The sequence below is a fragment of the Ahaetulla prasina genome, chromosome 2 (assembly GCF_028640845.1).
Source record: "Ahaetulla prasina isolate Xishuangbanna chromosome 2, ASM2864084v1, whole genome shotgun sequence".
Lineage (NCBI taxonomy): Eukaryota > Metazoa > Chordata > Lepidosauria > Squamata > Colubridae > Ahaetulla > Ahaetulla prasina.
The window spans coordinates 200,437,729-200,455,843 of record NC_080540.1 but is presented as its reverse complement, the minus strand read 5'-3'; the positions used below and the strand labels follow the sequence as shown (position 1 = coordinate 200,455,843).

The 18,115-nt window shown below is 37.7% G+C and overlaps 1 protein-coding gene across 3 annotated transcripts in view; it reads left to right on the top strand.

Annotated features, from left to right (window-relative positions):
* The window catches only part of GNE (glucosamine (UDP-N-acetyl)-2-epimerase/N-acetylmannosamine kinase), a 52,441-nt gene that overhangs the window by 30,784 nt on the left and 3,542 nt on the right, over positions 1-18,115 (top strand). For 2 of the 3 annotated variants that reach the window (XM_058166206.1, XM_058166207.1), the window contains exons 3-11: positions 1,699-2,150; positions 2,698-2,850; positions 4,480-4,692; positions 7,407-7,494; positions 9,715-9,925; positions 11,136-11,265; positions 12,633-12,854; positions 13,956-14,138; positions 17,399-17,515. In XM_058166206.1, the coding sequence (XP_058022189.1) occupies positions 1,699-2,150; positions 2,698-2,850; positions 4,480-4,692; positions 7,407-7,494; positions 9,715-9,925; positions 11,136-11,265; positions 12,633-12,854; positions 13,956-14,138; positions 17,399-17,515 (1,769 nt within the window). Of the gene's footprint in view, positions 1-563; positions 692-1,698; positions 2,151-2,697; positions 2,851-4,479; positions 4,693-7,406; positions 7,495-9,714; positions 9,926-11,135; positions 11,266-12,632; positions 12,855-13,955; positions 14,139-17,398; positions 17,516-18,115 lie in introns of all 3 variants that reach the window. The other variant, XM_058166208.1, reaches the window with a different exon arrangement.

Here is an 18,115-nt window from a genome sequence, read left to right as displayed (position 1 = left end):
CAAAGATAGTCCTCACTTAATGGCCATAATTGGGCCTGGAATTTTGATTGTAAGTCATTTTGGTCACCACCTTTAGAACCCTTTTTATGATGGTTGTAAAGCAAGTCATTGGTTGTTAAGCACATTGTCATTAAGCAAACCACCTTATCATTAAGCAAATCAATCCTTCTGAATGGCATTTTTTGCCAGAAACTGGCAAAAAAATTACAAATCATAGTCAGGTGACCGTGGTACATTGTAACCAGTGGTAAATTTGAGCTGGTTGTCAAGTATCCCCAAATCATGTGATCATGGGGTGGTGGGTGAAGTGAGTGGACAGCAGTTGTAATTCTGAGTCATAAGTAACTTTTTAAAAAATCTGTCTTAACTTTGATCAGTTTTTAAGCGGCTGGTCTTTAAATGAAGTTTACCTGTATTGATTTAGAATAAGTGCTGATCCTACAAATTTTCATGCAGTTGTCAAAGTAGATAAGAACCAATTTATATATTTGGATCATTCCCCTCTTATAATAATATCAAGCTGGCTTACCAGGAATCCATACTTCAGATCTCTATCTTTTTAGGTTCAACAATGATACAATTTCTGCTGTACTGATTCTGAAAATAGGAACAGAAACCAGTGATAATCTGTCCCAGTTCTTCATTTTTGCAACAGATATCTTTGAAGAGATGTTTCTTCATTTGCTAAAATGTATGCGTTTTTCAATAATTTCTGAAGTCAACATTTCTTTTTATTTGGGAACAGGTGTCATGAGACTTAACAGATGCTTGCTATACCTATCTTGGAGGAGGCACTGTAGATACAGATAGTTCTGGACTTATGTGTAGAGACCATTCAGAGTTACAACGGCACTGAAAAAAAGTGACCTAATGACAGTTTTTCACACTTGCGACTGTGGCAGCATCCCCATAGTCACATGTTCAAAATTCAGGCGCTTGGTAACTAACATTATTTATCATAGTTACAATGTCCATGGGTCATGTGATCACCTTTTACAACCTTCTGATTGTAAGATTGTAAGATTGTAAGATTGCAAGATTCACTTGGCAACCATGTTACTACCTGATAACACCTGCAGTGACTCAGTTAACAACTGTGGCAAGAAAGGTCGTAAAATGGGAATAAAACTCACTTAACTGTCTTGCTTAGCAATGGACATTTTGGGCTCAATTGTGGTCGTAAGTCAAGGATTATCTGTACAGCCCTTAAAGAATGGTTTATTAATAATACTTTATGATGATGATGATGGGTGGTTCCACAGTCAGCCAGAGGTTTAGATTGGATTTGACATTTTTTATCCACTAGTTGAGTCCTTCCCATGGATCTAGGATAGGCAGATGTGGATATTTAATGAAGTTACAGATATCATCTCAGGATGTAAGCTATTCTGAGCAAAGCTGCCTTTTGCTATTGACTGATGTGATTTTGTCAATGTTTTGGGATTGCATTGAAGGTACCTATTACTATTGGTACTATTTTTGCCGCAGTCATATTATTATTACTATTATTATTACTATTATTACTATTACTGTTAAATTGTTTTGGATCAAAATTGTTCATGTTACCAATCATTGTCTTGTCAGAGAAATATATTGACTCTACCATTAATTTCAGCAACTAGCATACTGAATCTGTCACTTCGATGTTGAAGTGTATGTCAGTGCAGTCTAAGCACTTTTCCTCTTCCCTCTTTTCAGAAATACCTACCGTATGATTGAACAAGATGACTTTGACATCCACACCAGATTACATACAATAGTAAGAGGAGAAGATGAAGCAGCTATGGTGGAATCTGTTGGTCTTGCGTTAGTCAAGTTGCCCGATGTGCTCAATCGCCTGAAACCTGACATAATGATAGTGCATGGAGACCGGTTTGATGCTTTAGCGTTAGCTACCTCTGCTGCCTTAATGAACATTCGAATTCTTCATATTGAAGGTGGAGAAGTCAGCGGGACCATAGATGATTCCATCAGGCATGCCATTACCAAGCTGGCTCATTACCACGTGTGTTGCACAAGAAGTGCAGAACAGCATTTGATCTCTATGTGTGAAGACCACGATCGCATCCTTCTGGCAGGATGCCCTTCGTATGATAAGCTGCTATCTGCCAAAAATAAGGATTATATGAGCATTATTCGGATGTGGTTAGGTAAATGAGTTGTGTATGTATATGTATATGTAAGGCTGCAATATCATGAAGCAGAGTACAACCCATCAAACTGGTATTGCCCCATAATCTTATTGTATAACCCCAGGCACATAGCAAAAAGAGGTTTATCTGACACCTGTTGGGGTTTGCCGTTACAACTGGTAGTTACAATTTGGTTTGACGTACCAAAAATGTTTGTCTTTGGATTATATATTAGAATTTATACTATATAAATTCCCCAGCTGCACTATGGAACAGAAGTCTAGATTAATCTAATCAGTATACTTTTCACATTAGAATGTGAAAAGGTGATCTTATTACAGGTAGTCCTTGACTTAGCAGTTGTAACTGAGCGTGGAGTTATGACTGGTCATAAATTGAGGCATCACGTGATTAGATTTGACATTACAACTGTTTTTTCCCCCGAATGTCATTAAGAGAGCACCATGGTCTTTAAATGAATTCTGTGCTTGCTGTTTTTTTGTAACTTAGTTTTGCTTTTTAAGTGTGTATGCATGCATACAGGACACTTACCTTGTTTTCACAGGTGAAGGCGTGAAGCCAAAAGAGTATATAATCGCTTTACAGCATCCTGTGACCACAGACATTAAACATTCTGTAAAGATGTTTGAACTGACTTTGGATGCCCTCATCTCTTTTAACAAGAGGACTTTGATTTTATTCCCAAATATTGATGCAGGTGAGCGATATGACCGTTATGAATATGTTAACATACTGTATTAGAAATGTAAAAATATGTATAAAATTTAAGCGATAGTGCTATGATGATTATCCTTTCGCTTTTTGACACAAATACAGGTATCCTTGATTATCAACAATAATTAGGATCACTAGGCAATGTGGTTGTAAAGTGCAATTCTTATGATTGTGGTGCTTAGTGACAACAGTTCTGGGATTTTTAGTTGATGTTATGAAGAAAATCCTGCACTGTTATTAAATCCTGGTAGCTTCCCCATTGACTTTACTTGTGGAAGATGGCAGTGAAGATTGCAAATGGTAATTGTGTGACTGTGAGATACTGCATTGTCGTAATTGCGAGTTGGTTGCCAAGCCTCCAGATTGTGATCACATGACCACAGGGATGCTGCAGTAGTTGGAGCTTTGAGGACGGTTCATAAGTACCACTTATTCAGCACCATCATAATGTAAATGTCACTGAACAGGTGATCATTAAGCGAGAACTGTCTCTAATGAATATTCAGTAACAGTAATACAGTTGGAAGGGACCTTGGAGGTCATCTAGTCCAACCCCTGCTCACACAGGAGACCTATACTAGGGATTTGAACCGCCGAACTGAACTGCCGACCTTTTTGATCGACAAGCTTAGTGACTTAGCCACTGAGCCACCTAGTCAGCTTCCTTTCTGTCCTCCGATCCTTTATAGAACTCCCCCAGATTCCTATCCTCTTATGTAAAATGGAGTGTCATGGTCCCCATCTAAAGTTTAAATCATCTTTAAGCGCACATTTGTTTTGCTCATAAAAGAGAGATTTAATTCCCAATCTAAGTCACATTCATCCTCTAACTTTTATTCTGAAGTCGAATATATGATTAGTAACTAATCCAGGAATAAGACTACATGGCAGATCCAAGTTCTGTATCTGTTGGGTTGGTTCCTATCAACACTAGAGATTTTTAGAAACGGGAATGCCTTTTTGAAAGCTAAAAATAGACTCCTGAATTGTGGGAGCCTTTTTTTCTGCCCACGTAGTCAGACATTTCTTACATAAATATGCATTATGTGGTACATGACGTGTCAACCTTGAAGTTGGCCTGAGCGAGGCCATTTTCTGAGCTTCAGTGTTGCCATACTGGAGCTGAAGGATAGGGAGGGGGGAAGAGAGAGAGATGGGGTTTGTAGCCAAAACAAAATACTTTCTCTTGGGAACCAAGGACATTCCCACAAGTTGTCAGAGAGAAGAGGAGTGAAGTTACCAGGCAACTGGGAGACACAATGATTGGCTCATGCGACTGTTTGGGGAAGGGAGAAAAACTTTTACATTTAATTAGGTGAAAACGGTGGGAATATTCAGAGTCGGTTTTCACCAGCCTGTTCCAATATAATATATCTAATAAACCAGTTCTTTGAGGAATCTACCTGCCTCGGAGTTCCATTTATTATGGGTATATTACTTGGAACCCTGACATAAAGATTATCTTGAAAAGGAATTGCAATAATTGATCAGTGTTAAGATTATCTTCTGATTTCATTATGCAAAGTGACTTGTAATAATTTCTATATCCCTTCATAGTCCTCTGACGCGTATTCAAAATACATTAAAAGTCTTATTGTTTTATTTATCCTAGGGAGCAAAGAAATGGTTCGGGTAATGAGGAAGAAAGGTATTGAGCATCACCCAAATTTCCGCGCAGTAAAAAATGTCCCCTTTGACCAGTTCATCCAGCTGTTGGCTCATGCAGGCTGCATGATTGGGAACAGCAGTTGTGGTGTACGAGAAGTTGGGGCATTTGGAACTCCTGTCATCAATCTTGGAACCCGTCAGATAGGGAGAGAAACAGGTATTTAAAAACGGCAACAATGGCCTAACACTAGGTTTCTTTGTTTTGATTGAAAACTTTCTGTAGCCGTGTCAAATTCTTCAGTGAGACTAAAGAAGAACATGCATTTTTCATACTAGAGATAAGATAACTGTAGTCATGCTCTTAACTGGAACCTGAAATCTGTAGGGTGGAGAGAAGTATCTGACAAACTGAAAGCTATTGTTTATGTAGAATTGATACACTGTAGATCAGGGGTATCAAACTCAATTTCATTGAGGCCCGCATCAGAGTTGTGTTTGACCTTGGGGTGGGTGGGCTGGGTGGTCATGGCCAGGTTGAGCATGGCCAGCTTGATGTCACTCGTGTCAGGGGCATCTGTGGTGGCCTGAGTGCTCTGCCAGTGAAAACAGGCTCCTGCCTACCCCCTCGAGCTCCATTTTCACTGGCAGAGGGCGGCAATCGGCCGTCACAGCTGATAACAGAGCCTGGGAGGGCAGCGTGTGACCCTCCCAGGCTCCATTTTTGCTGACAGAGGTGCCGCAGGCCAGTCCTTTGCTGTTTCTAGGGTGGCCCTTCGGGCCAGATCTAAACACCCCACAGGCCAGATCCAGCCCTGGGCCTTGAGTTTGTCACCCCTGCTGTAGATAGTCTGCAACTTATGACCGCAGTTGGGACCAGAATCTCCATTGCTAATCAAGACAGTTGTTCAGTGAATTATGCCTGATTTTACAACCTTTTTTCTCATGGTTCTTAAGTGAATAACGGTAGCTGTTAAGAGAATCACGTGGTTAAGCAAATCTGGATTCCCCCATTGATATTGCTTTTCAAAAGCTACTAGGAAGGTGGCAAATGGTGATCATATGATCCCCATTGTAAATTTGTAAATACATGCCAGCTAACAAGCTCTGAAATGTTGGTCATGTGACCATGGGGATGCTGCGGCGGTTGAAAGTGTGAGGACTGGTTGTAAGTCCTTTTTTCAGTGCCGTTGTAACTTTGAACGGTCTCTAAACAAATGGTTGTAAGTCAAGGACTATCTGTAGCTAACATTTCCTTGGCAGTGTGGAAAAGAGGCTTTCTTCCTGAATATGACGAAGTGCTTAGCCGTGAGCCAAAATGTTGTTGGTGTTCAGGCTAATTTCCACATTGCACTGCCATTGCACTAAATCTGTCTCTTAGTACTCGGCATTTCCATGTTTGTCGAGTAAATATATGCTGGTGCAGATGTACATGGTTTTATGTTGGAGGATTTATGGTTATGTCCAGAGGTGGGTTTCAGCAGGTTCTGACCAGTTCTGGAGAACTGGTAGTGGAAATTTTGAGTAGTTCGGAGAACCGGTAGTAAAAATTCTGATTGGCTCCGACCCCATCTATTCTCTGCCTCCCAAGTCCCAGCTGATTGGGAAGAAATGGGGATTTTGCAGTAACCATCCCCTGCCATGCCCACCAAGCCACACCCACCAAGCCATGCCACGCCCACCAAGCCACACCCACAGAACCGCTAGTAAAAAATTTTTGAAACCTATCACTGGTTATGTCCTGCAACTTTAGCAACATAGAGCAGTAAGGTTGTCAGGTGGCTAAAGAATGATGATTGATTGGATAGTATAACATAAGGCCTAGGCGAAGACTTCCAGTAGAATTTTTTTTTTATTTGCATTTATATCCCGCCCTTCTCTGAAGACTCAGGGCGGCTTACACTATGTTAGCAATAGTCTCTATCCTATTTGTATATTTATATACAAAGTCAACTTATTGCCCCCCCCCCAACAATCTGGGTCCTCATTTTACCAACCTTATAAAGGATGGAAGGCTGAGTCAACCTTTATTTAATTATTTAATTAATTATTTATTTAATTTAGTTCCTGAATTCAGTTGTCATTCTCCCCTCTTTCCCAAACTGCTAAAGCTGCAAGGGAAATGGAGAAGAGAATTTGAAACTTGGAAGGGAGAAATCTCACTCAACTTATTGATGGAAATTGAGGGGCGGGGTGGGGTGGGCAGTTAACTTTATGGAAGCAAAACATTTTCTGGCTTGAACAGGGCGCTGATTAAAATTGTAATTCATTGTAATTCATGATCAAGAAGAAAAGCCTAGAAAAGCAAGGTAAAATTAGAGAAAATGTTTTCTTTTCTGTGTTTATTTTTCTCTTCCTGTGAAACAGGGAGCCTGCTTACTTATATGATTCTTTAACAGAGTGCACTTCTTTGGGTAATTGCTTTGTGCAGTTAAGGGACAAAATAAGCAGGGTTATATTTTAATTTCTGTTAAGGCTGAGAATGCTGGAAAGATTTGTGGTAATATAATGAAATGCATTATTTGTCCATCAACCAAAATAAAAGCAAAATACATTTTATGCTTTGTGTTTTTTATGAATATACCCTTTTATTCATTCAGCTCTGCAGATGGTATTTTAAAATATGCATCTTGTCAACGTATATGAAAACCAGAACACAGATGTAATTTGTTTTATTATTTATTCAACCAAGAAATCAAGGCAACTAACAATAATTAAAATACAGAAAAAGAAACTGATGTTTAGGACATTTAATTGTTTAAATAATTATGCTAACATATTTGCTGCAATGCAAAAGTAGCGAAGTCAGATTTTCAAACTATTTTTTTGTCCAGCGTTCAGTTCTTCTCTATTAAGCAAGTATGTTTCATTTTAAGTTCAGTTTCTTGTCATATGATATTTAATGTTCTGGGGGTGTTTTTTGCTTTTTTTGAGGAGAGAATGTTCTTCACGTGAGGGATGCTGATTCCCAAGACAAGATACTTCGAGCTTTGTACATCCAGTTTGGGAAACAATATCCTTGGTGAGTAAAGCCATACAAGCGAGTATAAGAAAAATTAAGGTACCAAGGAAAATGTTGCAATTTTTTCAAAACAGCAGTTTATTACAAATAGGCTAAATGATGGCATTGGGACAGCAGTTGTGTGATAAACTGAATGGTATCTTTGTATTAAAAAATGTTGTCCTACAGAGTAGACAGTTTGCATAATTCATTTCTCTGATGTATATTTGTTTGCTTCAGATTTACTACTACCATACATTAAAAAAAACAAAAAACGCTTGCCTTTTTTTCCCTCTGAAACTTAGAGAAGACTGTTCATAGATATCTCTCTTGGCAAATCCCAGACTCCTGCCCAGCTATAGGTATTTTTTACATTAAAACAGTTAGCATCCTACAGAACACTAGTTTCTAGCACCATCTTGATTTCTGAGAAAACTCTTATAACCCTGAGGTGTTCCACAAGTTATCCAAGAGAATAAAAATGATGTATGGCTGCATTTTTTATGGAAATGAATCCAGGTAATAACGAACATTGTTCAGGAAAAGAAGCTTGTAGGAACGGCAAAAAGCATTACATCTGCTACTGCAGCATTTTACAAATGGGCAATTTCCCCCCCGATAGTCATTTTACAGATTGCCAATCTTTTTTGCTGGCTTTGTACTTCATTACAAATAGATATGGTGGTGTATTTATTTTCATGGACACCCTTAAGGTAGGTTTATAGCATATTGACTCTTGATTGGTGAATGGGTATGATCTGGAATAGACTAGCTTACAATTTATTTACAGTCAGATACTAATTATTACTATTTATTTGTAATAAAAATAAAGTTTAGTGTACAACAAGTAGCGTCACAGATTTAAAAAGTTATAATGGAAAAGTTAGAACTTTGTGTTGCATAACAATATATGACCTATAGTTCAGAACGTCTCTGATTTAATTTTCCTTGATAATAGACAGCCCCAGGAATTTGTGACTGCTATCTGACAATAGGATTGATAAAGTGTCTGTGATTTGAGAATTATTGACCTAGTTTATGTCATGCACTTGGCATCCTATGGTAGATAACTTTTTCTATATAGGCTCACAATTATAAGTAGTCCTCATTTAGTGCCAGAAGTTGGTTGGGGCATTTGTCATTAAATGAAGTAGTCCTAAGTGAAAGATCACATAATCACAACTGTGCTTACATTTTTCTTTCCAATTTCCTTTGCTTCTTGAAATTTCCTTCAGATGAACTGGGATTCTTTCTCCTTGAGGACACCTTAGTATGGGATAAATAAGCAAGTTAAATTAAGAACAAGTTATTCATATGTTGCATTAATCTGTGCATCGATGCTTAATTTAGAATTTGCAGGACAGATACCAAAGAACAAGGGAAAAAAAGCAAATATACCCTGTTTTCCCCAAAATAAAACATCCTCTGATAATAAGCCCAATCAGGCTTTTGAGCGCATGGCAATAAGGTTCGTAGCTATATGGCTGCAAAGTGTCCCGGGGTGTCCCCCCCTCCCCCTCCCCCTCCCCCTCCCTGCTGTGGTGGCAACCCTGGAGAAATTGGGAGATGCTAGGCTGGCGGGGAAGGGGGCGGCAACCCGGCAAGCTTCATAGCCATGGAAAAAGCTGCTGCCATCACTGCCATGTTTTTCATGCATGCACATCCCATTGGATTTGTGAGGCAATGGGATGTGCGTGCTCGAAGAACATTGCGTCGTGAACATGGTGGGCGGGGCGAGCGAGCGAGTGAGCGAACGGTGACTGGGGGTCCGGTTCGGGTGCGTGGCCAGCCAGCCATCGCTATCATTTTGGTGACCTTAGCCGAATTTCCACCAGCGGTTAGCGCAAACCAGCTGAATACCACCTCTGTTCTATTAACATTAAAATTAAAAGGTAAGATAGCTATTCTCTGCACATTTACTTGGGAATCAATCCTTTTGAATATAGTAAAAAGGCCAGTCTTCAGGTACTCGCAGAAGGATAGGAGGTTGCATGTCTTCCTCTCCAATGAAAATAAATACAAGCATTAATTTCTGTCTTACTAATTATCCCAGCACCATGCTGAGCATTCCTAGCTTAATGTTGTAAATATATTCAAGGACAATTTTTAAATAACTTTTTCAAGATTTATCCCTCCTGGCATCTCTCTTAGTGTACTCACAATCTGAATGTATATGTTTGGCTTGTAAGATATTTTCCTTCTATTTTAAAATGTTATAATTTCTTCCATTTGATGTTACAGTTCAAAAATATATGGCGATGGAAATGCTGTTCCAAGAATTTTGAAGTTCCTTAAATCTATTGACCTTGAAGAACCCCTTCAAAAGAAATTCTGCTTTCCTACTGTAAAAGAAAATATTTCCCAAGATATTGATCACATCTTAGAAACCCAGAGTGCACTGGCAGTGGATCTGGGTGGAACGAATCTCCGAGTAGCAATTGTCAGCATGAAGGTAATTATAAATCATAAATAAACCATAAAAGAATGGTTTATATATCCACAGGGAGGTGTCTTGCTGAGAATAACACACTTATAATTTTAAGTAGTATAATAATTTAAAAATGCACCCGATCCCTGTATGCTGTCTTATTAAAATGTGGCAGCTTCTTGTAAGAGGGTAGCATGTTGGTAATAAATAGATATTCAGAGGTGGGGGGGAAAACTCATACCAGAAGACAATGTGGAGGAAGAAAAAGAGAAAATATGTAGAATATAACACAATGTTCCAATGAATACTGATCGATATCAATTCTCTATAAAATAAAACATTTTAAAATATATATATAAAACAGATGTTTTGGTGTTCTGTATGCAAAGTGATTAAAGCCCATTCACTCTCTTTCACCCTAACCTACCCCTGTTGTTGTGGAGGTAAATGAGATATTTTAAACCAGGATTGTCTTACATTGTTCCTTTCTTATTGCAAAAGGCATTAACTCCACCATTTTTATCCCCTTTGCAGGCCAGGCAATAAGCTGAGATTGAGGTTGGGCATGTGGTTGTCTGGCCAGAAAAGCGCAGAGACACATAGAAAGACTTCTCTTTTCATATAGTTAGTCCTCGACTTATGACTACAATTGAGCCCAAAATCTCCATTGCTAAGTAAGACAGTTGTTAAGTGAGCTTTACCCCATTTTACAACTTTTTTTTTTACCACAATGGTTAAGTGAATCACTGCAGTTGTTAAATGACTCATACAGCCTCAAGTGAATCTGGCTTCCCCCAATGACTTTGCTTGTTGGAAACCACTGGGAAGATTACAGATGGTGATCACATGGCCCCAGTTCACTGCAATCATCATAAATACATGCTGGTTGCCAAATGCCTGAATTGTGATCATATGACCATGGGGGATGCTGCAATGGTCGTAAGTGTGAAAAACAGTGATAAGTCACTTTTTTCAGGGCTGCTGCAACTCCCAGGTGGTCACCATAGGGATGGTTGTAAGTTGAGGACTACCTATAATAATATTTGCTTGCTACATGGAATACATGTCTCATCTCTTCAGTTTTGTTTCTGAGTGGTCAGTAAGAATTGATGATTTGATGGCACGTAGTCTATGACTTTGTGCCATAGTTGATATCCTGTTGGAAACAGCACTTTTATTACAGAAGAATACATAGAAAACATTAGAATTTGATGGTTTTTTTCTTTTCTCTTAGGGTGAAATAGTTAAGAAATACATACAACTGAACCCTAAAACTTATGAGGATAGAATAGAATTGATCCTTAAGATGTGTATAGAAGCTGCCTCAGAAGCAGTAGACCTGAATTGCAGAATTCTGGGTGTAGGTAAGTTTAATCATCATCAATTTTTTTTTTTGCTTTATGAAATGAAGGCAAGAAGTTGTTATGCATTCCAAATATAATAAAATGAATTGTTTGCTAAGTGCTGAATTTTACAAGTGGGTGTTCTGGTGTTTATAAACTGCAAAATGAATGATATATTAAAATTGATATACAGTTCTCAGAGAGCCAGTTTGGTGCAGTTGTTAAGGCACTAGGCTAGAAAGTGGGGGATTGTGAGTTTTAGCCCTGCCTTAGGCATAAAGCCAGCTGGATGACTTTACTTCAGTCACTCTTTCTTAGTTCTAGGAAGAAGGCATTGGCAAAACACTTCTGAAAAACCTTCCCAAGAAAACTAGACGGACTTCTCCAGGCAGTCTTCAGGAGCCAAAACCTGACCCAGAGACACTAAATAAATAAATAACATCCTCAAGTCCCATGCATATGTATTTCATAATAAGTTGTACTTCTGTAGGCAATTAGAAATTGTATATATAGTCTTCGATTATACTTTCCCCCTCAAAATTATAATAGGCAGAAAAAGGCACTGATTGAGCATCAAATGTTAGATTGAAATAAGCAGGACAGCTATTAACCTCTAATTTTTTGAAGGTTTTCTCCTGTCTCGTATTTTTTGTGCGATACTGTCTTGTATTTTTTCTGTGTGATACTATACATGGATACGGTACAATCAACAGGATATATGGCAATGATGGCTAACCTTTTTGTTGTCGGGTGCCAAAAGTGCGTGCAAGCACGTGTGACAGGATGGGTGTGTGCCTGAACCCATAATGCAATGCATTTGCAACCCCCGCGCTCTGCCCACCCCCACCCCCCGTGCATGCGCGCACAACCCCCCCGTGGTGGGCCTAACATGCCCCCCCTGCAGCCTCCTGGGACCAAAAGCAGGCTGCAGGGGAGTGTGGCATGTGCAGCAAAGACCTGAAAATCAACTGGCTGGCGGGAGGCGTGCGCGTGCATGCGGAGTTGAGCTGAGTTGAGCGATGGCTCGCGTGCCAGCAGAGGGCTCTGTGTGCCATCACGAACATAAGAGAATTCAGACAATGTATCCCTGCATCTTATTAGATAATGCAAAATTAAACAGCAAATCGTGGCATGAGTTACTATGATAACAATTCTTTACTTATTTGGGGGTTTATTGAAGAATTCTTCTTACAGTTAAAAGTAATGTAAAACCAAACTGCTGGACTTGGTTGTTTCATTGTTGAAGGAAGTGGTTCAGTTTTGTTTCTGAATGAGAAGCTAACACTTAACCAAAGCTTTATTTTGGATTTTTTTTAAAAAAAAAATGCTAGAATTAATAGAGTTCTGTCCTGTTCTTCATATAACTTGATCTATGCTGTGTGGCTCAGGCATTTCTACAGGTGGAAGAGTTGATCCCCGAGAAGGTGTTGTTCTTCATTCCACAAAACTTATTCAGGAGTGGAACGCTGTTGACTTGCGGACTCCAATATCAGACGCCCTGCATTTGCCAGTCTGGGTGGATAATGATGGCAACTGTGCAGCTTTAGCAGAAAGAAAATTTGGACATGGAAAAGGAGTGGAAGACTTTATAACCGTTATCACTGGCACAGGTATCAATTTCCTCAAACTTCCTAAAACAGTTTTCAGTCTTGTTTGGAATCAAGTAATAATTCCATCTTGTACTTATTCAAATGTTATATTTGTTATAATAGACCATATGCAAATGGCTACAATCTCTATCTAGCTGTTGGGTACATCATTAAATCCCCTTAAACTACAGGAAATGTCAGATTTGGGCAGGGAATTGAGATTAGTGCAAATAATAGGAAATTTCTCTTATGTTTTCTGTTATTTTATTAGATTTAAACTGATGCACACTACTGGGCAGTTATCACCTAATCTGCTAATCCTTGGTTTTGGAATAGCCCCTCCACTACATCTTGTGTCAATCAGATGATGGTTTCTCATGACTCATTTCAAATTCCAGAGTGTAAATCAGTTAAAAAAAATGAGTTCCTCTTTCTCTTTGTATAGCATACAATTAAAGGGTTAACAATGCATATAATAATTATATTTCCAGGAAAATTAATCAATTATTTAAAAAATGCAAGCATTTGAAATGTAAAAATGGGTGGTGTTTTCAAGTTACATTGTTTTTACAGTAGCAACATTTTACAACACTCTTCAAATCCATCTTTCATGTCTCTAATAATACTGGCTAATGTTGACACACACCTCTGTCAGTATAATGCATGCATAAAGACAAAGGACAAAAGACAAAAACCATGAAATAGATGAACAGAAACCTTCATCGTTTATTCTTACATATAAATATTTTGCAGGAGGCATTAATGAACACTGAAGACAAAATTTTAAAAAGTGCAATTGAATAATTACTGTCTTTCAACAAAATATTAAGAGTATAATGTTATGAAAAGGTGGGGGGAAGGAGGAAAAACTGGATAAACGGAGCATTGGATACACAAACAAACTGAAGAATATCAAACAAGAATGGAGCAAGAGAGAATGGGAGCAAGGGTGATAAATTGAAAAATAAATTGGATGGACAGAGCACCACTGAATCACTCAAATAAAGTCTGGGCAGCCAAGTGAGATTTTATATTTGCCTATGATAAAGGAATCCTTTGGAATGCTATATATTTCCTGGTCTTCAGAGTTTAGCGACAATGTCCTGATGTTTTTCCTTTCAGGTATCGGTGGTGGAATCATTCATCAAAATGAATTAATTCATGGTAGTTCTTTTTGTGCTGCTGAACTTGGGCACATTGTGGTAGCAATGGATGGACCAGAATGCCTGTGTGGGAACCATGGCTGCATAGAGGCATATGCTTCTGGAATAGCCTTGCAGAGAGAAGCTAAGAAATTACATGATGGTAAGTAAGGTGCCGTCCTGTTGTTTATGCCCATATTCACTAGTAGGTTATACATAAGTGTAAGCAGCCTAAAAAAAGTTCACATACAATACATTTGGCATTTAATAGCTGCCATTTATTAAATAAGGTAGCAGAATGCATACTTCTGCATCTACTAGCATACCAGTATCCACACTGACCACATTAGGTACCTTGATCAACATATACAGGTAGTCCTTGACTTACAGTCACTTGTTTAGTGACCATTCAAAGTTACAACAGCACACAGTTAACAAAGATACCGTTTTTCATGCTTACAACCATTGTGGCATTCCCATGGTCACAAAATCAAAATTCACACAATTGGCAACTGACTAATATTTATGATGGCTGCAGTGTCCTGGGGTCGTGTGATCACCTTTTGCGATCTTCTGACAAGCAAAGTCAATGGGGAAGCCACATTCACCTAACAATTATGTTATTAACTTAATACCATGTTTCCCTGAAAATAAGACCCTGACTTATATTTTTTTGCACCCTGAAATAAGAGCTTGGCCTTATTTTCAGGGCGGTCTTACTATTTTGGGGCACGTGGAGCGAGACGGGGATCCACTTGCCATCTTACCTGATTTCTAGCTCTGTGTCCCTAACCCTAACCAGAGGAAATGGGGGGGGGACCGGCTGCACATGCGGTTAAATATTTTCGGGGGAGGGCTTATTTTCGGGGAAACACGATAACTTTAGTGATTCGCTTAACAGTTGCGGCACGAAAGCTTGTAAAATGGAGCAAAACGTATTTAACAAATGTCTTGCTTAGCAACATAAATTTTGAGCTCAATTATTGTTGTAAGTTGAGGACTATCTGTATATAGCTCTGATCTGAAAAGCCTTCTTTATTGCAATATATCCATCACATGCTAATGAATAAACTCCCTTAAATATATTTGTTGCCTTGTAATCTGGGCTGCTGTTCTATAGTTCAAACTAATCTGATTTCAAACATAGGTTTGAAAAAGCTGGGTGAGTCTGCCTTCAGTCTTTCACAAAAGAAAATTTTAATCATAAACTTAAGAGTTTATGGAGATTCTCAGTCATCCAGGTTATGGTTGTCCCAAAAGTGCTTTTTCAAGAGGCAACTGGACTTTCTGGTTTGTTTGTTTTTTGTTTTTTCTTTGAAGGCATTTCTTTAAGGAAAAAACTTCTTCATAAGCTTAAGAATGTAAAGAATCTGAAATAAAGAGCAAAAACATAAATAAGATTTTGCTCTTAGAATGTTATAAATGGAATAAGAGTCCAGATAAATTAGAATATCAAAACACTTACACTAGGATTTTAAAATTAATTATAAACTACAAACATCATCTTACAAGAAATAGATCTGTTGGTTTATATAAGACATAACATAGATGAACAATTTCATGATTTCAAAAACTGGACACTAGAGGGGACTAAAGATTTTAGATAAAGATATAAAGGCCAGTAGATGGTGCAAAATATTTTGTCAATAAAAATCCTGAAGGAGAGTTTGGAAAGATGGAATTAGGTAATAGTAGCCACAGTATCAACATTAGTAATGATGTCTGCTTCTATGGACAGACTTTGAAGAAATGTTAGGAATAGAATAGAACAGAATTTTTATTGGCCAAGTGTGATTGGACATACAAGGAATTTGTCTTGGTGCATATGCTCTCAATGTACATAAAAGAAAAGATACCTTCATCAAGGTACAACACTTACAACACTTAATGATAGTCATAGGCTACAAATAAGCAATCAGGAAACAATATCAGTATAAATCTTAAGGATACAAGCAACAAAGTTACTTGTAGTCATAAATGGAAGGAGATGGGTGATGGGAACCATGAAGATTAATAGTAGTGAGACTTAGTAAATAGTTTGACAGTGTTGAGGGAATTATTTGTTTAGCAGAGTGATGGTGTTCGGAAAAAAACTGCTCTTGTGTCTAGTTGTTCTGGTGTGCAGTGCTCTATAGCGTCGTTTTGAGGGTAGGAGTTGAAACAGTTTATGTCCAGGATGTGAGGGGTCTGTAAATATTTTCACAGCCCTCTTTTTGATTCATGCAGTATACAGGTCCACAATGGAAGGCAGGTTGGTAGCAATTGTTTTTTCTGCAGTTGAACAAACTTTATCTGGCAAGATGGAGATGGTATCAAAAGTGAATTTACAATTGACAAGGGAAGTTAATGATTTAGAAAAGGATCTTTTACTGAATCTACAACAGAAATTGTCTGAGATTTTAAAATTTAAAAGAGAAATACAAGCTACAACCCAAGAGATTGTTTTGGATTTAGGAGGATTTTATTGGAGTAGAATTTTAAAAGGCTTCTTAAAGCCTTGAAGAATTCTTGGTGATAGGACAAAGAAAAAATGAAGAGAAACCAAATCCTATGGTAGTATTTGAATGAACTAAATTTTAAAGTAAAAAGAAGTAATACAAAGTTGGGGTTTTTCATCGGAGTTAGAACAAAATGTTGTTACTTCTAGCTACCTTTCATGTACTTTCTGTTGATATCAGGCCTGAAAAGATGATGTTTTATGAATTTTCATAGATAATAGACAGGGTATGGGATAAAGAAATAAATGTAACTTCAGAGGAAGTGGAGAGTCACTATTTTTTATAGTTGCTGAGATGAAGATAAATTCATTATATATTTTTATTTATTCTTACTTTTCTTTTTTTGCACTTTGTACTTCTTTTTATTCTTCATTCTTTCTTAAGTTTAACATATTATATTGTACTGTTATAATAAAAAAATCTTAATAGAATGTATGTGGATATGAGTACTATATGTGCATTTATAGGCAATTGCATGAATTAAAAGTTACATTTGCAAATGTAAAAAAGAAAGTGGATTTTCTCAGCCATATCAATTTAAGAACTATTTAAGGACTTAATGTAGATAAAATCCAGCATCAGGAAAGTGAGGGCTAAATCTGCATTTGCATTGCTTAGTTAATTTTGCTGGTTAAAAAAAACACAACTAAACAGATTAGGTCTATTCCACTGTTTCCTGATACATACTGGTATTTATGTGAAATCATTTTACATCTGTAGCCAGTGGGGGTTTTTTGCCAAAAAAGAAAGATAAAACTTCATTTATGGAAAAAGCTGCGCTAAAATTAATTTTATTGTACGACATAGGTAGATTAGATTCTTTGTGATTTTTTTAACAAATGATTGGTAAAATGTAATAATCAGCATTCTCTGTTTCGCTCTTAATTACTAATTCTGCTTTCTTCCATTTTTTTTCTCCAAACAGAGGATTCATTATTGATTGGAGATATGTCTATGAAAAAAGAAGATACAATAACTGCTGCACATCTTATTCAGGCTGCTAAACTAGGAAACTCAAAAGCTGACAATATTGTTAGAACAGGTAAAAATACAAACCTAAGACTGAAATCTAGAATATTGAAGAGTGGCTAGTGGTAAATATTGCTACTGCTATAGCATCATCTTTGTTTCTGTTGTAAAACAATATCAAAAATAGGCCTTATCCTTATCCCGATAACATTTTAACTTTCCTTTGGAAATGCAAAGAGAGGGGGAAAATAGACCAGGCAAGATAAGGAGGGATAGAAGTGAAAAAAATATAGTTAGAAGTGCAGAGAATCACCTTAAATACAATTGTGCAAAGCTTTGATATTATTTACTGTGCTAGTGGTTCACCAGAATCACCCGGTGAAAGTTGTTCTTTGTAGCCCTGCTTGCATTTCTACATTTGAAACTAAATTGATTACTTTGTTTTGCTTCACTTGTTTCTAAAGCTTGTTCTAGCAGTTGCAATTGTTTAGCAGATGAAAAAAACTTTTCCAGCAGTTTGGGGTGACAGTTGAGGCTTTGGGGTAATATGAAGTGTTTTATTGAGGCAAAACACATTGTTTCTTTGATACAACAAGATAACCACGTTGCCTCTATAACTTAGGGCATCTCAATACCATAAAACCAAGCTGCCTGGCGAGTATTCAGCTAGTAT